The sequence below is a fragment of the Ruditapes philippinarum genome, unplaced genomic scaffold (assembly GCF_026571515.1).
Source record: "Ruditapes philippinarum isolate M1 unplaced genomic scaffold, ASM2657151v2 ctg500_1_1_1_1, whole genome shotgun sequence".
Lineage (NCBI taxonomy): Eukaryota > Metazoa > Mollusca > Bivalvia > Venerida > Veneridae > Ruditapes > Ruditapes philippinarum.
Genome location: NW_026867377.1, coordinates 44928 through 66300, shown reverse-complemented (window position 1 = coordinate 66300; position 21373 = coordinate 44928). Strand labels below are relative to the sequence as shown.

At 34.2% G+C, this 21373-nt stretch overlaps 1 protein-coding gene across 4 annotated transcripts in view; it reads left to right on the top strand.

Annotated features, from left to right (window-relative positions):
• LOC132735870 (RNA-binding protein FXR1-like) overlaps positions 1 to 21373 on the top strand; it is a 42144-nt gene that overhangs the window by 6861 nt on the left and 13910 nt on the right. For 2 of the 4 annotated variants that reach the window (XM_060722886.1, XM_060722884.1), the window contains exons 4-10: positions 7606 to 7760; positions 10160 to 10225; positions 10759 to 10852; positions 12638 to 12754; positions 13965 to 13985; positions 20230 to 20397; positions 20995 to 21073. In XM_060722886.1, coding sequence (XP_060578869.1) covers positions 7606 to 7760; positions 10160 to 10225; positions 10759 to 10852; positions 12638 to 12754; positions 13965 to 13985; positions 20230 to 20397; positions 20995 to 21073 — 700 coding nt within the window. The remainder of the gene's footprint in view (positions 1 to 7605; positions 7761 to 10159; positions 10226 to 10758; positions 10853 to 12637; positions 12755 to 13964; positions 13986 to 20229; positions 20398 to 20994; positions 21074 to 21373) is intronic. The other 2 variants (XM_060722887.1, XM_060722885.1) reach the window with 1 other exon arrangement.

Genomic DNA, 21373 nt, shown 5'->3' with positions numbered 1-21373 from the left:
TGTGGTAAATATATATATACATACAACAGTGAAATATTTCCTCTCTGTGATGTATAATCAGAAGGTGCCCTGGGTCGGAACTGATACATCTGTATTAAAAGATGTTCATCTAGAAAGCCAGATTGGCATATCAGATAATAGAAGACTTTACATGAAAACATCAGATCTCTGTGATTATAAATTTTGTGATTTTTATATTATATTGAAAATTATTATTTGCCCAGTCAGCCTTGTGATGATGACTTTATGTGCAGGCATGCCGGATTTAATTGTGGTGGTATAGAGAGACCTTTTTCACCACTTTATTCAGAGATCTTTTATGTAAGCTTGTTTTTTTTTTGGGGGGGGGGGGGTTTCAAAGAGTAACTCTGATTTCTGATATACTGAAATATATGTCATAGAAAGGTCAAGGTCATATTACTCTGTATGTAAGATGTTTATATCTGTGTATCAATACATTGATATATAAATAAGTGCTATTACTCATACATTTTGAGAGCTCTTTTGCTTCTGCTTTATATAAGTTAAGATGATGGCATTTTAGAAATTAACAATCACAGAACTAGCAGTTAATAAGATATTCAGTATAATATGGAGTATAATTTTTGACTATAATTTGATTGTCAGATGTAGAAAAAAATAATGTAATTTTAAATCTTGTATATTTGGCAGTTTCAGGATCTCCCTCAGGATTTAGCATTTTTCTAGTACCAGCACATTACATTTTATATTACCCTTGAAAATATCACATCTGGAGCTCTGTTCTACAAAATAGTTTAAATTTTCTTGGAAACAATCACTATCATCTGTTTGTAAAGTAAACATAAAGATTTATATACCAAAGAATTGTAATTCAATTTTAGTTTTATTGAGAGTAAGTGTTGAAGTCATTCATATTATTAGCATAGATCTTAAATGTTATTTGAGTTTCAATATTTTATTTTCATTTATTTCAAGTAAATGTCTGTAATTATTTGAAGAGAGATTGATGTTAAGGAAGTTAAAATTGAGGCTTAAGTGAAAAGTAAAAAACTTCTTTAATTGTTCCTTTGACCAGTATGTTGAATTGTTTAATGTTTAAGCAGAGTTTATCCTTTCACTGAAGGAATTAGATAATCATCGGCTGCTATCGATATGTCTATTATTTAATACTTATACCGGTAGTCTATATTAGGGTCAGCAAAGTCTTTTATCCCTTTATATTCTTGAAATGTGTATGACATATTGATGTATATTTGTTTGTTTCATTTGGGCGGGATGACATTAAATTTAACAGCATTTTGGTCACATACAGGTTTGCAAACTGTTGCTAAGAAATATTTCTGGATTCAGTGAAAATACTTACCAGTACTATGTTTTTTACAAGGAAATGCCAACGTCTCCATATGAAAAAATGCAATAGAAATGAGATTATAATTGTATATAATGTCTGACATAATGTGTTCATGATCTATGGCGTGGGGTCATCCTCTACCAATGACAAGTACAGAGTTTGCATATATACATTGTACTAAACCAAAAATTAATAACTTGAATAAATAGTAAGAGGAGTGTTAATTCAGTATTAAGTCAAGATTTTATCTGAGCTGTTTATTTATCTGTACTTTTATATTTGTTTAAATCATATATTACATAACTATGTATATTAGGATATAACTAAAGCATCATATCAGATATTTATCTAAATTGTTGAAATTCTTTCCTAGTTGTATCTCCCAAAGTAAAAATGTATATATCATGTCCATAGGTAGATATGAAATGAGATTTAACCCTACTACAATAAATACCTTAAAGGGACTCCACTGAGGGTTGTTTTTTGACATGACAGAACTGGAAATATTTTTTTGGAGTTTAATTTAACAATAGCTTGTGTGTAAAATTTCATATAATTTCACTCTCTCTGTTTTTCCATAATTATGCCCCCTTTTGAAAAAAAGGGGGTATATTGCTTTGCACTTGTCGGTCCGTCGGTCCGTCGGTCCGTAGACCAAATGGTTTCCGAGTGATAACTAAAGAACCCTTAGGCCTAGGAACTTCAAACTTGGTATGGTGATTGGTCATGACAAGTAGATGACCCCTATTGATTTGGGTCAAGGGGTCCAAAGGTCAAGGTCACATTGACCTTGTAAGCAAAAACGGTTTCCGATATAACTAAAGAACCTTAAGGCCTAGGAACTTCGAAACTTGGTATGGTGATTTGTCATGATCAGTAATGATGACCCCTATTGATTTTTGGGGCAAGGGTCAAAGGTCAAGTCACATTGACTGCTTGTAAGCAAAAACGGTTTCCGATAATAACTAAAGAACCTTAAGGCCTAGGAACTTCAAACTTGGTATGGTGATTTGTCATGATCAGTAGATGACCCCTAACGATTTTGGGTCAAGGGGTCAAAGGTCAAGGTCACACTTGGACCTTTTTGTAAGCAAAAAACGGGTTTCCGATCAATAAGTAATAAGAACCCTAAGGCCTAGGAACTTCAAAACTTGGTATGGTGATTGGTCATGAATCAGTAGATGACCCTAACGATTTTGGGGTCAAGGGGTCAAAGGTAAGGTCACATTGACCTCTGTAAGTAAAAACGGTTTCCGATCAATAACAAAAGAACCCTTAGGGCCTGGAACTTCAAACTTGGTATGGTGATTGGTTATGACCAAAAGCGATGACCCCTATTGATTTTGGGGTTAAGTTGGTCAAAGGTCAAGGTCACATTGACCTTGTAGGTAAAAAGGTTTCCGATCAATAACGAAAGAACCCTTAGGCCTAGGGATTCAAAACTTGATATGGGATTGGTCATGATCATAATGACCCCTATTGATTTTGGGTTTTTAAGAGGGTTAAAGGTCAAGGTCACATTGACCTTTGTAGGCTAGGGACTTCAAACTTGATATGGTGATTGGGTCATGATCAGTAATGACCCTATTGATTTTGAGTTAAGAGGGTTAAAGGGTAAAGGTCACATTGACCTTGTAGGTAAAAACGGTTTCCAGTCAATAACGAAAGAACCCTTAGGCCCTAGGGACTACAAACTGATTGGGTGATTGGTCATGATGCATAGATGACCCTATTGATTTGGGGTCAAGGGGGGTCAAAGGGTAAGGTCACATTGACCTCTTAGGTAAAAACAGTTTTTCGGGATCAATAACTAAAGAACCTTAGGCCTAGAACTTCAAAAATTTGGTATGGTGATTGGTCTGATCAGTAGATACGCCCTATTGAAATTTTGGGGTAAGGGGTCAAAAGGTAAGGTGAATTGACCTCTTAGGTAAAAGCAGTTTCGCGATCAATAACTAAAAGAACCCTTAGGCCTACAGGAACTTCAAACTTGGGTATGGTCGATTTGGTCATGACAGCAGATGACCCCTACTGATTTGGGGTTAAGGGTAAAGGGAAAAGGTCACATTGACCTTGTAGGTTAAAATCTTTCCGATCAATAACTTAAGAACCCTAGGCCTAGGAACTTCAAACTTGGTATGGTGACTGGTCATGACCAGCAGATGACCTATTGTTTTTAGGTCAAGGGGTCAAAGGTAATGTACATTGACCTTGTAGGTTAAAAACGGTTTCTGATCAAACTTAACTAAAAACGCTTAGGCTAGGAACTTTCAAACTTTGTATGATGATTGGTGGTACACAGAGCAGATGACCCTTTGCGTTTTGGGTCAAGGGGGTCAAAGGGTCAAGGTCACATCGACCTTGTAAAGTAAAAACCGGTTTTTTCTGATTCATAACTTAAGAACAGCTTAGGCCTAGGAACTTCAAAAATTGGTATGGTGATTTTTCATGACTACAATTACCCCTTTTCGATTTTGGAATCAAGGGGGTCAAAGGGTCAAGGCCCATTGACCTTGTAAGTAAAAAGGTTTCTTGAACAATAACTAAAAGAACCCTTGGGGGCCTAGGAAACTTCAAAACTTGGGATAGTGATTGGTCAATCAGCAGATTGACCCCTATTGATTTTGGGGGTCAAAGGTCAAGGTCACAATTGACCTTGGGGTAGTTAAAACGGTTTCGGATTCATAATAAAAGAACCCTTAGGCCTAAGGAATTAAACTTGGGGCATGGTGATTAGTCCATGACCAGCAAAATGGACCCCCTATTGATTTGGGGTCAAGGGGTCAAAGGTCAAGGTCACAATTGTACCTGTTTAATGTAAGTTAAAAACGGTTTCTGATTCAATTAGAGTAAAAACGCTTAGGCTAGGACCTTCAAACTTTGTATGATGATTTGCTTGACCAGCAATGACCCTATTGGAGTTTTTGGGTCAAGGGGTCAAAGGCAAGGTCATGACCAGTAATATTGATTAAACCCCTTATTAAATTGTTTGTAAACTGGGTCAGAAGTCATGCATAATTACCTTATCACCATGAATAATGGCTGGCTGATAGGGGGGCATACATGTTTACAAATATCTTGTTATTGTTGGTAAATTGGGCCCAAAACGGGCCCTTTTTTTTCAAACAGTTTGTGGGGAAGCAGCCCAGCCCTTAATTTTGGGGAAAAATTTACACTGGTATAATTTCAAAAGGGGAAGAAAAAATTAATGTAAATTCAATTTTTGGGGAAAACTGCATGATTTTAAAGAAATTTTCTTTGGGGAAGCAGCCCTATACCGGCCCCTGTTATAGAAGGTAAAAAGGCCCTGCAAAATGACCCTAAATTAAACACTTTTCACTGGCAAGGCTAAGAATAGCACAAAAATAAGATTTTCAATTTACATGCTGAGTATATTTCTTGCTTATCTTTTGCATATCTTTCTGATTTATAAGTGCCCCAGCTGGTCTATGTGAGAAATTCAATTTTTATATTTTAAGGCTTTTAGACCTCAGTGGGACTCCCATTAAATGGACTTGTCCATCTTTCATGCTGGTCAAAACCATTCATAGTTTCTAGGGAAATTTTCAAAATAAGAAATGTGACAGCTGATTGTGGTCTGCACTGGTTGCCTGGGCAGATTTAGCTGTCACTTACAGCAGGCATACAGTTCAATCAATTTTAAACATGTTATTGTTAATTTAACTTTAAAAGTATAATAAAGAATATTTATAAAAAGCCAGAAAAAATATATTATATTGAAGCATATAATACTCCCAATATATATAATATATTTTTTTCTAAAAATTGTTATCATTTGAACATTATGACAACTCTAAAGCAATTGATTAAAGTTATGGCAAATTAAAAAAAACTCAGTTAAAATAAATTTAAAACATTCATTAGATGTGAAAAAAATCTTAAAACAGTTGATTTAGTTATGACACATTTAAAACATTTCATTCATTTATAACATATTTAAAAGCATTTTGGTTCAGTTGTGATTTTATTCAGCTATGACACAGACACTTTAACCCAAACATGAAATTGTGCACCCATCATGTATTTCATGCCAACATGTTTCAAATGATAACAATAACAAGAAAACCTGCTGTAAACATGTATACAATGCTATATTTTTGAACTGTTACCCAGATTTCCATCTCTGGGATTATTCCAGTGGTATATTACTTTTCCAGATTTACCTGGACTTTTTTTCTCACACTGAAATGCATTTCTAATAGTTTAATAACATTAGCAAGGCATTAACAGTCTGTTCATTTCATTGATACGCATTTATGTTTTAATGATTGCTGAATATTGAATTGTTCATGAAATTAATTATTGAATTTATATGACTGTAAAGTTTGGAACTTTAAAACACCTGTCTTTTAGTGATAATTAACTTTCATTGTAAGATTCAATAAAGGAATAGCAGTCAATATTGGGTAATGAATATTTTTTATTAAAATTTCCATTGAAAACCCTTCCAGAAATGAAATTAGTATCTGTCCTTTTGGGAATGCTGGGTAAGTAAATTCAAAAAGACATGGCCATAGCAAAACCACCTGCATATAGTGCTTAAATATTATGAAAATTGGAATATAAGACCCAATAATGCAAAATTGTAATTCTTAAATGTTACCCCTTTTGAACACTAGCTCAACTCTTCATAACAGGATGGGTCTGACATGTTCCCAAATATTGAGGGGGGAAATCCTGTGTAAATAAATGTCAACTTTTTACCACATCTATCTTTATCAAGATATTATTTTTAAAGGTGGATCAATTGTATGCAATACTAACACATATAGACAAAAAGAATTCAAACTTTTCAACTTTTCATGATCTAAGGAAATTCAAGGAATAAAAAAATACAGGGAAAGGGGTTTGCTGCACTGTAATAATAAGCCACCAAACTCTGGATTTTGGAGTTATCTGCCTGTACATTGTAAATTGTAAAGCAAATTTAATAGTACAGCATAGCTCTTTGTGAGAATATAATGTTCCCGTAGCAAGTGGTTGCCAATATTATTAGAAGTTTTGGAAAACTTTGACTTCAGGAATTCCGCCTACAATATTGCATGTTTCACTGAATACTTTTGAGATCAGTTTCCAGAATTTCCTGTGAATACAATGATCAGCACTATTGAGAATAATATGCTTATCTAATTGTAAGACAAAAAATAAATAATTATATACCTTCTTGTGTATTTATCTAATTAACTGACGGTTATAAATAAAATGAAAAAATTTCTAAAAAAGAAAAATAAAATGCAAATGTTGTTTTAAAGGGGTAGTGATAGAAGATGAAATCCATTAAAAAAATAATTTTGGGGGTTTTAAAAATTTGGGTATTCTTGCAAAATGATTTGCGTATATATATTTTTTTTTTCATGTAAAAATTTGTAACAAAAGGGCTATGGGCTATTATTGGATTGATGTTTGGGATTATTTAAAAAATTTTTTGACAGGTTTTTGCAGCTGTTTAAACATATAATGTTTTGTTAAAAAATAACAGATTTAAAATAAATTTACCCAAATAAATTTGTCTTACGCAGTCTTTGAATAATCAAACAGTATTTTTCCCAAGCGGGGTGGGTTTTTTTGGGGGTTACTTTTCCCACCTTCTTTTCCAGAAATAATGTAAAAATTAAAAATTTTAAAAATTTAAATATAGCTTTTTAATTTGGAATTTGATTAAAAATTAGGGCATTTTTTTTTTGGGGCCAATTTGGGGGCCTTTTCCCCTTTTCGGGAAATTTTTTTTTTTCCCCCTTTTTTGGAAAATTTCCCCAAGTTGTGAAGATAAAAAGAAATAAAAATTTTCGTCAACCCTAAAAACATTAGTGCTTACATTTGGGGTTTTTTTAAAACCAAAAAAAAAGGTACATTATAAATTTTCCTTGAAATAGTTGTAAATAAAACAGGGGTTCTTTTTATTTTATAAAAACAAAATTTAATGTTGCTGTATAAAAAACAGAATAAATTGTTCGGGAAACAAAATATTATTCTCCCTGTTTTTAGGCTCACCTGTCAAAAAGTGACATTGGTGAGTTTTTATAAATTCGTTTTTTCCGTCCTTTTAAAAACCCTTTTTTAAAAATTTTTTTTTAAATTCCTTTTCCCCATGCCTTCAACTTTAAGGCATTTTAAACCTACCATATTTATTTCGTAAAGCATTTTTGATGTGTAAAAATTTTTAAAAAATTAAAAAAAATAATTTTTGCAGCGGGGTATTTTAGCTTTTTATATAGCTTAACACTTTTCAATGTAATATCTGTACATTACAGGTTTTAGCAAAGACACAAGATGATGAGGCATTGGGTTGGTGGATGGCGAAGATTAAGATGTTCCGTGGAGAGTTTGCAGTGGTGGAATATGTTGGCTGGGATAAAACATACTCTGATATTGTACCTATGGAAAGATTACGGCCCATAAATGATTTGTAAGTTGGGAACTATCTAAATATAGTATATCATAATTTAAATTTGTTTTATGTTCAAGGTTATTCAATTAAAAAAAGGTTTTGATAAACATATTTTTTCCGGAAGAAGACTAAATGTCAAAGGCAAAAGCAAGTCAAGCATTTGTTTTTATTAAACAGAATAATTATTATATAAGTTTTTTAAAATACAACCCCCAACTGAATTTTTTTAACTTTAGGGGCTAGTTTTTTCCCTATTAATTTTTTAACTGTGTTTAAGTGTCTTTCCCCTTTTTTGGGTCCTCGTAACCCTTTTTCTACCATTATCCCAAAAAATTAAATTTTTTTTTTGAGATTTTTGAGGAAAAGGGTTTAAAGGGCCTTCCCATCCCCTTGAAACATGAAAAATTCATTTCACTGTCAGGTTATGTAAAAGGAAGGAAAAAAAATAAAGATAAATGAATTTAGTTGTCAGTAAAAAAACCACACCTTAACAAACATTGAGATTTTTAGCTCACCTGAGCATGCTCAGGGTGAGCTTTTAGGATCGATGATTGTCCGTCGTCCGTCCGTTCACATTTTGTTGTTAACACTCTAGCGGTCGCATTTTTGCCTCAATCATCATCAAACTTGGTCAGGATGCTTATCTAGTTGATAGCTCGGATGAGTTCGAACATGGGTCATCTCTGATGAAAAACTAGGTCACAAGAGCTAAAAATAGAAAAACCTTGTTAACACTCTAGAGGTCACATTTTTTGCCTCAATCATCATCAAACTTGGTAAGGATGCTTATCTAGTTGATAGCTCGGATGAGTTCGAACATGAGTCATCTCGGATGAAAAACTAGGTCACAAGAGCTAAAAATAGAAAAACCTTGCTAACACTCTAGAGGTCACATTTTTGCCTCAATCATCATCAAACTTGGTCAGGATGTTTGTCTAGGTGATAGCTTGGATGAGTTCGAACATGGGTCATCTCTGATGAAAAACTAGGTCACAAGAGCTAAAAATAGAAAAACCTTGTTAACACTCTAGCGGTCACATTTTGGCATCAATCATCATCAAACTTTGTCAGGAAGCTTGTCTAGGTGATAGCTCGGATGAGTTTGAACATGGGTCATCTCTGATGAAAAAGTAGGTCACTGGAGCTAAAAATAGAAAAACCTTGTTAACACTCTAGCGGTCACATTTTTGCATCAATCATCATCAAACTTGGTCAGGATGCTTGTCTAGGTGATAGCTTGCATGAGTTTGAACATGGGTCATCTCTGATGAAAAAGTAGGTCACCGGAGCTAAAAATAGAAAAACTTTGTTAACACACTAGCGGTCACATTTTTGCCTCAATCATGATCAAACTTGGTCAGGATGCTTGTCTAGGTGATAGCTTGCATGAGTTCGAACATGGGTCATCTCGGATGAAAAACTAGGTCACCGGAGCTAAAAATAGAAAAACCATGTTAACACTCCAGTGGTCACATTTTTGCCTCAATCATCATCAAACTTGGTCAGGATGCTTCTCTATTTGATAGCTCAGATGAGTTCAAACATTTGTCATCTCGGATGAAAAACTAGGTCACAAGAGCTAAAAATAGAAAAACCTTGTTAACACTCTAGCGGTCACAATTTTGCCTCAATCATCATCAAACTTGGTCAGGATGTTTGTCTAGTTGATAGTTTGGATGAGTTCGAACATTGGTCATCTCGGATGAAAACTAGGTCACAGGAGCTAAAAATAGAAAAATCTTGTTAACACTCTAGTGGCTACTGTTTTGATCCAAATATCCTGTAAATTGGTCTGAAAGTTTGTTTTGATGATTTCTAAGTCAAGTTCGAACATGGGTCATCTTGGATGAAAAACTAGGTCACACCGCCAAATATTGAAAAACCTTGTTAACATTCTAGTGGTCACATTTTCGACTCAATTATCATCAAACTTGGTCAGGATGCTTGTCTAGGTAATTGCTCGGATGAGTTCGAAATCGCATGTGAAACTAGGTCACCGGAGCTAAAAATAGAAAAATCTTGTTAACACTCTAGTTGCTACTGTTTTGATCCAAGTATCCTGGAAATTGGACTGAAAGTTTGTTTTGATGATTTCTAGGTCAAGTTTGAATATGGGTCATCTGGGTAAAAAACTAGGTCACACTGCTCAAATATGGATAATCCTTGTTAACACTGTAGTGGTCACATTTTTGACTCACCTGTCATGAGACTTGGTCAGAATGCTTGTCTAGGTAATTGTTTGGATGAGTTTGATGGGTCAGGTGAGCGATCTAGGGCCATCATGGCCCTCTTGTTTTCTTTAAGATTATGCTTTAGTGAAGGCTACACTCTGTCAGATACAATTTCAACAATGTTATTTTTGCTGATTTTCAAATTTCAATGATAAAAAAAAACATGCATGATTTCATTGTTTTCAGATGTCCTATAACCAAAGATAGTTTCTTTAAACATGTAATAGAAATTCCACCTGATTTACATGAAATGTAAGTATGCTCTATTTGTTGGTCTATCTGATTAATAAAACTATACAAGAATGTTTTATGCTTGACTTATCCAGGAGAATAGTGAGAGCTATTTTATTCACACAGGCCAGGCCTGACACAGGCATCAGTGTCACAGTCAAACTTTCGTTAAATTTTTGCTTGCAAGTTGGTTTCACAAAAGCTACTAATGTGAATGGGTTGAAACTTCACACATTTTTTGAGAGCATAAAACTAATAGGTCACTATTAAAGACCCATAACTTTAATATGGATATTGACAGAATTATGAACTTAGAACATTTTTCATTATCCATACTCTTGTTTTACTATTAAGCACTGAAAATAGTTAAGCACACTGTCCTTCTGACAGCTCTTGTTGAAGATTAAATGTAGATAAAAATTCAGAGCATTAGAAATGATGCCGTGTGTTTGTATACTAAGTATCAGAAATGATGTCATCTGGTTGTATAGCATTGGACATGATGTCATGTCTTTGTATAGCATCAGAAATGATGTGGTGTTTGTTTGTTTCAGATGTGCAGATGAACAATCCCACGTTGAGTTTAAGAAACATGTTGGTGGGTCGTGTATTTTATTTAGTGCCGAACAATCAGCTTTGATTATTTTAGTAAGCCAAGCACATTTTGTATTCTTATTCTGTGACTATAATATAGATCTTTATATCAGTTAAAATATACCAAAACAACAGATATTTCTTTAATCTTTACTAGTTTCGACAGAATAACGTACAAAGTATTTGACGTCACGTCCGTTAGGACGCCAACGTGACAAATTTGCGCAAAAACGTGAATGTAAAGTAATTAACAAATGGATTAAATTTATAGTAATATTACTAATAAGGGTTACCCAAGTCTCACACTTTATGGTGATATTACAAACAATAATGATATGATATCATAGTCTTTTATTTGAGTTCTATTGCAAAAGTTATTATTTTATTTAACCCTTTCCCCCATGAGCATATTGTGAAAAATGGCCATTTTCACTGAAAAGCCTCCTCTCACAAGTTCAAACTGCTATGAAACTATGAAAAATGCTTCAATACTAATCAAACTTGGCACAAATGTTGACTGGACCATTGCCTTTGTAACGACAGGCTCAGTCTTAAATTTCCTGTTACCATGGCAACGAGGGGACATCTCAAAATTGCCAAAAATCACTTTTTTGCCTCGATTTTTTCCATCAAAATTTATTTCAAAGTGCTGCAACTTCTCAAGGGATTGAGATAGAGTCAAAGGCTTTTCAGCATTGGTTACACGTTATCTTATGATCGACCTGGGGTCATTTAAAGCCTCTCACAAGTCCAAAATTTTCTTGGCGATGAGGGGGACTCCGCCCCCACTTTCAAACCCCCCAAACAGAAGGGGGCACATCCCCCTTCTGGCAACCCCCTGATGTAATATTTGGATGGGGGACGGCGCCGAAAAAATGGTCAATTTTTTTAACAACATTTCTCAAACGAAAAACAGTGTTTGGGGCCTTAATGGGCATTTGTTCACTGTTTGAGGCCTTAAAAGGGGAGGGGGGCAAAAAGCCGTCGAAACACGCTTATATAAGGGAAAAGGTTAATGTAATTTACCTATTGTTGTCCTCTGCCATGCCAACATGGCATGCTATGCACATCTTGGGTACTTAAATGGCCAATTAATTGGAAAAACATAATAGAATCTACTTGGTTTACTCAAGCACCGATGTGAGGTAGTAAAAAAGTCTTAATATTAGCCTCATTGACCTTAAACCTTGTCAAAGGTGTAAGTCAATTAAAGGTATACATCAAATACATATCTTAAATGTCAGTCAATAAATGAAGGTTGAATTATGACAAATAGAAAAAAAAATCTATTTTATTTTAATAGAAAATCTATTTTAAAATATGATAAACAAGATCAACAAGGACAGGCATCGTTCAGTGAAAAAAAAGCTGTCTTAAGACTTTACTTTTGTTAACTAATTGTTTTGATTCCTATATGTAAAATATCAATTGACTAACATTGTATCATTCAAAAGATTTCTGTTCATATTGATTCAAAACTATGTGTTTCTTATTGCTTAGAAATTCTGCCCAGAGGCTTATGATTAAATACCACAAGATTTTTACATTGTTACCAGGGGCCTTTTCTAAATAAAAAATTACCACATTTTTTCCCAAATAATTTTTCAATTTAAGCTAGGGGCCTTTTCCCTCCAAAAAAGAACTGGAGAAGGCCCTGCATTATCATGATTATGTCAGACATCAAATATCTAAACCATGTGTTGTTTAGTAACTGTTGTTGTTTTGAGTTTTTTACCCCTATAAATATATGATATTTACCTATTCTTGCCCATCAAGGGTAATTCAAAGATGTAATCAAAATTAAATATTTTGTATAAGTTTGTTGATGTATTATTTCAGTCAACCAGTTCTACTGTGATACATAGAGCTTCCATGATGGGAGATATGCATATTAGAAATTTACGTCAAAAAAGTCTGTTACGACAGCGAACAGAAGAAGCTGTAAAAAAATTACAGGTAAGATACAAGGCCCAAAGTTTAACTGATTTGACTGGATTGTTCCTATCTTCATGTTATGATGTTTTGTTGACTTTTGCACTTTTTATTAACTTTATATAGTAGGGGTGTCGTGTTTATCCATTTAAACAGGTACGGTCAGTTTTTTAGCTATAAAACGGTTAGAAAATTCAATAAGGTTAGAAAATTCAATAACTGGTATCTGGGGTAAGTAATTGACTAAGGGGCGGAAAAGTTTTAAATTGATTCTAAATATTACCTTAGCTTTTGTATGACAAGATATGACAATTGTTGTACTCAACAATGTATTTTTTCTGGTCTGATTGAATACTGTACGACCCTAGCGAAAAATAGTTACTCCATTTTCAGATATGTATTGGTATCATTTTGATTACAACAAAATATGAACAAAATGGCCTATCTTGTCATAAAGAAACAAAGTTAATGTTGAATTTCTAAAGATTTTATTAGTATGGTCGGTTACACGTTTAACAACATTATTATGCCACCGTTTAAATGATTAGCATTATTTCTAACTGTGACACCCCTACTTTATAGACTGAAATAGATTTCTTGTAATGTAATGTATTATCTTTGATATTTTGAGGAGTTTTGTAATTGTCTATTTTTCTATAACATTCAACATGGTTTCCTTTGTACTTCTGCATGCTTCATTTTAATACATACCTAAAGGGAGCGATTATTATATTTTTTAATGTTGACGGGATTATAACTTTTTTTCTTACATTTGATTTGCTTTACATAAATACTTAAAATAATAAGAAATGTCATTGTGTACTAGATATTTGAATTGCATGCAAGAAATTTTGTAGGCACATGCTTTTTTGCTTGGAGATTAATCATTGATTTGAATGGGTACTGATACGTTCCAGGAAGTAAAATCGAGAGAGAGCGCTTCAATTATGCTTCAAGCTTTCATCTCAGTAAAGCTCAAAAAATTTGCAGGGCTGGCAAAATCTGATTCCAGCTTACTTGTCCCTATCAACTGAAGCATGTCCATATGATACTTGAAAGATTAATTCAGTAATAATTTCACTTGTGAATACAAGCTGTAGGACAACCTGAGCAATATGGAGGGTCAGTTTTGCCACCCTTGACCAATATGTTTGAAAAAGAGAACGTTAAATTTCATTGTAAAATTTCAGTTATAAAAATTTTTTATGTAATGAAGTTTGACAATGTGTTTTAGGAGTTGAACATGTACATTCAGGTTAGTAAGGCCAACTAAAACTGCCTAGCTTTCAGCTATCTGAACCTGATGCAGCCAACTCTATGCAAATCTTTCTTACCCACCTTAAGTTTATTAAAGTCAGAAATCTCTTCTGTCCTTGCTTTTAACATAATTGTTATGCTTTTCTTTTCAATCAACCGGTCAGTGATATTTAATTTTGTATATTACATGCATATATAGGATATGACAAGTTCATGGCTTAAAATTTTAGAAGAAATTAAATTTCGGAAAATTTATTGTGTTACTTACCTAAAATATGATTTCCCTTTCTTCATTTTTAGCTCACCTGTCACAAAGTGACAGGGTGAGCTTTTGTGATCGCTTTTCGTCCGGCGTCAGTCCGTCCGTAAACTTTTACTTTAAATGACATCTCCTCATAAACCACTAAGCCAATTTCATCCAAACTTCACAGGAATGTTCCTTTGGTGGTCACCTTTAAAAATTGTTCAAAGAATTTAATTCCATGCAGAACTCTGGTTGCCATGGCAACCGAAAGAAAAAACTTTAATTATCTTCTTTTAAAAAACCCAAAGAGCTAGAGCTTAGATATTTGGCATGAAACATCAATTAGTGAGTGTCTACCAAGTTTGTTCAAATAAAAGCCCTGGGGTCAAAATTGGCCCCGCCCCAGGGGGTCATTGATTTTCCCTATATGCATATAGTAAAAACTTAAAAAATGTTCTTTTAAAGAACCAAAAGAGCTAGAGCTAAGATATTTAGCATGAAACATCTTCTAATGAGTGTCTACCAAGTTTGTTCAAATAAAAGCCCTGGGGTCAAAATTGGCCCCGCCCCAAGGGGTGATTGATTTTCCCTATATGTATATAGTAAAAACTTAAAAAATTTTCTTTTAAAGAACTCAAAGAGCTAGAGCTAAGATATTTAGCATGAAACATGTTTTAATGGGTGTCTACCAAGTTTGTTCAAATAAAAGCCCTGGGGTCAAAATTGGCCCCGCCCCAGGGGGTCATTAATTTTCCCTATATGTATATAGTAAAAACTTAAAAAATCTTCTTTTAAAGAACTCAAAGAGCTAGAGCTAAGAAATTTAGCATGAAACATGTTCTAATGGGTGTCTACCAAGTTTGTTCAAATAAGAGCCCTGGGGTCAAAGTTGGCCCCGCCCCGGGGTTCATTGATTTTCCTTATATAATTTTTATGTGTATAGCAAAAACTTAAAAAGTATTCTTTGAAAAAACCTAAATAGCTAGAGTAAAGATATTAAGCATGAAACAACTTCTAGTGAGTGTCTACAAAGTTTGTTCAAATAAAAGCCCTGGGGTCAAAATTGGCCCTGCCCCGGGGGTCATTGATTTTCCTTATATGTGTATAGGAAAAACTTAAAAAACATCTTTGAAAAAAAACCAAATAGCTAGAGTTTAGATATTAAGCATGAAACATGTTCTAGTAAGTGTATACAAAGTTTGTTCAAATAAAAGCCCTAGGGTCAAAACTGGCCCCGCCCCAGGGGTGTCATTGTTTTTAACTATATGTGTATAGTAAAAACTTAAAAAATCTTCTTTTAAAAAACCCAATGAGCTACAGCTTAGATGTTTAGCATGAAACATCTTCTTATGGGTGTCTACCAAGTTTGTTCAAATAAAAGCCCTTGGTTAAAATTGGCCCTGCCGGGGGTAGGGGAGGACAGATCATTGTTTTTCAATATAAGTGTGTACATCATGAAACATCTTCTTATAGGTGTCTTCCAAGTTTGTTCAAATAAAAGCCCTGGGGTTCAAACTGGCCCCTCTCCGAGAGCCTACATACAGGTGGGCGTCCTTAGGGCCATCATGGCCCTCTTGTTCATTTTCTGTCTAAACTTGTTTTCTAAGTGAATCTGGTTTTACAGTCTGATGAACTATTTACATGTCAGAAATATGGCCACCTTGTCAGAAATATGGTCACCTTGTCTGAAATATGGTCACCTTGTCTGAAATATGGTCACCTTGTCTGAAATATGGTCACCTTGTCTGAAATATGGTCACCTTGTCTGAAATATGATCACCTTGTCTGAAATATGGTCACCTTGTCTGAAATATGGTCACCTTGTCTGAAATATGGTCACCTTGTCTTAAATATGGTCACCTTGTCTGAAATATGGTCACCTTGTCTTAAATATGATCACCTTGTCAGAAATATGATCACCTTGTCTGAAATATGGTCACCTTGTCTGAAATAAAGTCACATTGTCTGAAATATGATCACCTTGTCAGAAATATGGTCACCTTGTCTGAAATAAAGTCACATTGTCTGAAATATGGTCACCTTGTCTGAAATATGATCACCTTGTCTGAAATATGGTCACCTTGTCTGAAATATAGTCACCTTATCTGAAATATGATCACCTTGTCAGAAATATGGTCACCTTGTCTGAAATAAAGTCACATTGTCTGAAATATGGTCACCTTGTCTGAAATATGGTCACCTTGTGACGTCTTTAATATGATAAACTTGTCTTAAATAAGTGATTGTTGAGGATTACAGGAAATTTGCTAACAGACTGTTTCAACACTTAATGCTTTAATAAGTACCTGACAGAAAGCTGCAAGCTGCTTTATTATCACACACTTCATATATGTCTAGCACATGACCATACTGTAATCATAGAATAATGCACCAAATTTATCATTCGTCCAGCATAGTGTAATATGGATTCATCAGCTATATTTTATCATGGATTCATCCACATATTGTATCATATGTATCATATTGGTTAATTCATGTTTTATCATAAATTTGTTTTTCATATTCATATTGTATTATAGATTCATCCACGATATTATTTCCTGGATTTATTACACACTGTAATCAAATACCATATTGTATCATGGAATCAAATACTGTATTTTATTATGAATTTATATTCCATAGTGTATTATGGAATCATATCAATTTTGAAATATTTTTGAAGATAGTTGGGTCGTTTCTAAATAGATCTTTCAGCCTAGCTTTTGGCAGTGTGTGTTTGTGGTGAACAATCAGAATGAAGTGTATCTAATTGCAATAGCTAACTAATATTTGGAATTGTATTGCAATTAAAATGGATTTAATGAAAAATTAATCTCTTAATCAAAATCATAATATAATATCTAGTATTAAAAGATATTTTGATTTTACATACTAATTAGCTAATTAGAAAACATTACCCTGTTATTTAATGTTTTTTGTGCACACTGTCAAAACCATACATTACACTGTTAATTACACATGCACTTTTATTTTGAGCACATTTTAAGGGTAAATTGTATAAATATGTTAAACATAGAAGTTCTGAACATCAATTTTTGTTAAAAGTTTGCCAATTCTAGCTGAATGGTGATACATTTTTGAAGATATATTGTTTTCAAGTTCAATATTTTATGAATATAAGTACTTGAATAAATAATCTTTTACAATTAAAAAATAAACCTATGTTATTAACCCATTACTTCATATACACGCCTTTTAACGCCTTTTTCACCCCCCCCCCCCCCCTTTTTGTTGTCTCAAATGATGAAAAAATGTCTTATTTAGGCCCCAAACACTTGTTTTTGTTTGAGAAATGTTGTTAAAAAAAGTGACCTCTTTTTCGGCGCGGCCCCCCAACCAAAAGATACATCAGGGGGTTGCCAGAAGGGGGATGTGCCCCCTTCTGTTTGGGGGGTTTGAAGGGGGGCGGAGTCCCCCTCATCGCCAAGAAAATTTTGGACTTGTGAGAGGCTGTAAATGACCCCAGATTGATCATAAGGTAACGTGTAACCAACGCTGAAAAGCATTTGACTCTATCTCAATCTATTGAGAAGTTGCAGCACTTTGAAATCAATTTTGATGGAAAAAATCAACGCAAAATAGTGATTTTTGGCAATTTTGAGATGTCCCCTCGTTGCCATGGTAACAGAAAATTTAAGCCTGAGCATGTTGTTGCAAGGGCAATTGTCCAGTCAACATTTGTGCCAAGTTTGATTAGTGTTGAAGCAGTTTTTATAGTATTATAGCAATTTGAACTTGTAACGGGAGACTTTTCAATGAAAACAGCCATTTTTCACAAAATGCTCATGAAGCAATGGGTTAATGAAAAAAATAAAAAAATCTACAAAACAACAATTTATCTTCAAATTTATATGACAGGCCATGTTTAAACATGAAAAAACGCGATTTAGGGTAATTTCAAGTATTTTCATCATTTTCTGTTAACCCATTACTTCATATACACGCCTTTTAACGCCTTTTTCACCCCCCCCCCTTTTTGTTGTCTCAAATGATGAAAAAATGCCTTATTTAGGCCCCAAACACTTGTTTTTGTTTGAGAAATGTTGTAAAAAAAAGTGACCTCTTTTTCGGCGCGGCCCCCCAACCAAAAGATACATCAGGGGGTTGCCAGAAGGGGGATGTGCCCCCTTCTGTTTGGGGGGTTTGAAGGGGGGCGGAGTCCCCCTCATCGCCAAGAAAATTTTGGACTTGTGAGAGGCTGTAAATGACCCCAGATTGATCATAAGGTAACGTGTAACCAACGCTGAAAAGCATTTGACTCTATCTCAATCTATTGAGAAGTTGCAGCACTTTGAAATCAATTTTGATGGAAAAAATCAACGCAAAATAGTGATTTTTGGCAATTTTGAGATGTCCCCTCGTTGCCATGGTAACAGAAAATTTAAGCCTGAGCATGTTGTTGCAAGGGCAATTGTCCAGTCAACATTTGTGCCAAGTTTGATTAGTGTTGAAGCAGTTTTTATAGTATTATAGCAATTTGAACTTGTAACGGGAGACTTTTCAATGAAAACAGCCATTTTTCACAAAATGCTCATGAAGCAATGGGTTAACATACTATGTTTCCTGAAGAAGAAAAAATCAGGGGAGCTTACATTCGGCATGTTTATTTCTGCACCTTTCCTTATGCACTGTTATTATTTTTTGTGCTGCCTTCATTGACTTCAACTGTCTATATATTTGGTCCATAGATACTTCAAATATTTGGTCCATAGATACTTCAAATGGTTTTCTATCCATAGATAGGGATTGATGTTGATTTTATCATGGTTTTAAATGTTTCTGATAATGTTAAAAATAGATTATATTTTTTATTTCTCCTCATAGAGCACAATGACTAAGCTATTTGATGTGTGCTGAACATTTTGGTTTGCAGTATAAGTTAGTCTTAACGTTTAAGCTGCTAGAACCAGAAATGGTCAGCCTTTGCCAACAGTATAGATCCAGGTCAGCCTGCACAACCCTTTGTCTGACCAGGCTTTACACTGTTGGTATCTCATATTTTGTTCTTTGATATTAAAATATCTTGAAACCCTAAATAAACTTTTCAAACTTCAAAACTTGGCAAATCCGCTTACAAAATTTAGCAGTATTTGTTGCAGTGTTAAGTGTGAAATAGAAATACTGCTGAATTAAGATGATAAGTTAATGAACTTAGATGGCTTTTTGCCAATTTTTCGACACAAGGTGCCCCTTTGGTTGAGTTCAAACTTATAGCCCTCCAACAGCCTGGGTTCAAACCCAGCTTAGGAATTCTTTTAATTGAGGAAGCTATGCAGCAGTTAGCATGGTTGTACTTTAAGTGCACACTTATGCCTAAAATAATAAACAAAGGGATGACTGATCCTAAGGTATATCTCTATCAATTAAGTTGAAAAATTTACATTGTCAGTGTAACTTTACACCCAAGATACCTGCCTACTGCACATATCCCACAATGTAAAAAAGAAATCACACATAAATTTGCATATACACTAAACCTTGTCTATATATCATAATCCTAATCTCCTGTCGGTTTAAATTCAACAGATTATTTAGACAACCTTTTGCCTCTTGTGGCTGAGGAGTTGCCTTTAAGAGCTCAGGCATCAGAATTGCAGCCACTGTTTTACCCTGCCTGATCATAAGGGGAAACTAAATTAGTTCAAATTTAACAAAAAGTTTGTTACACCTGAGGTTACCCAGAATCATCTTCATTATGTATTATCTCAATTGCACACAGAGTTTTGTTGTACTCCTCACACTACATAATGTGCCTGGAGTGTTAGTCATTGTACAAAAAATTAAATTATACAAAAAAAACATTTTAATTAAATAACATTTCTTATATTTTGTTAATTATGCATCATCCAATAATGACCCCCAAAATGGCATGCTATATTTTTATTGCAAAAATTTGGCATTGTTACTTTTATTGTTGCGATTCTGTTACTTTTGTGTTACAATTTTTCTTACTTTTTGTGTAACCTTTTTTCAGAGTACAAAGATAAAGAGTGGTCATGTGGAAGAGTTTAGTGTGGAGGAATCATTGATGGGGCTGGCTATAGGCACGCATGGGGCTAATATTATGCAAGCACGGAGAATTGAGGGTGTAACAGGAATAGAACTTAATGAAAGTACATGTACATTTAAAGTACATGGAGAGGTAAGGGGTGAAAATTTTAACAAAAAATATGAGTTATTCAAATTAATAATAATTAGAATAAATCTGCTCCTACAATGTTGACTCCAATTAAAACTTTATTTTAAAAACCGGTTAAATAAGTTGACAAAATATGAAAAGTATCATAAGGTTGAGTATATAAGAGTACTAGGCTTAGAATTGTTGATTATCGAAGACTCTGTCTCTACAATTTTTAATTGGTGACTTAATTAGAACCTGCTTTCCAGTTAGCTCAATAGGTAGAGCGTTGGACTGTGAATAGGGCGACCCGGGTTTGATTCCTGGATCATGAAATCCTTTCTACAGTCATTTGCACTGTACCTCTGCTCTGGCATGTACAGAAATTTCAGCTCCTTGTGAAAGAGAAGGCAACTAGTACTGGTAAACTGCTTGACAGCCTGCCCAGGAACGATGCAGTTAAAGTGTGGTGAATTCAATGTGGCTTACTGTCGTGATCCGAAGTAAAAACTACCAGAACAGAAAAAATATAAAATACAAGATGTCAGAAATAAGAATAAAAAATAAAATGTAGTTTTTATTTGAAACCAGAAAAATTGAACATTTCTGATGCAATTTCAGTCTGAGGATGCGTGTAAGAAAGCTCGTGCCATGTTAGAATATGCTGAAGATACATTTCAAGTTCCGAGGGACCTTGTAGGTAGGTTATTTGTGAGTGAATGTTGTAAAACATTGGCTGAAAAATAATAGACAAATCTATATGATTACTATGATTTTCAAGTTTTCGGGGGATGGGATGTGAATTAAGTTGCACTGACACAGGTGCCTCTCTGTGCATTATTATAGGCACAAGTGGGCACTCAAGTTTAATCTGCCACATTTTTTTTTAGTAAGCTATAGAGCTACCCCACATGACAGAATTCTTACTCTTTTGTGGGATTCAATCCTATGGTAGTTAGATAGAAGTAATTATAGGTTAGCAACCATAACCACTTTTTCT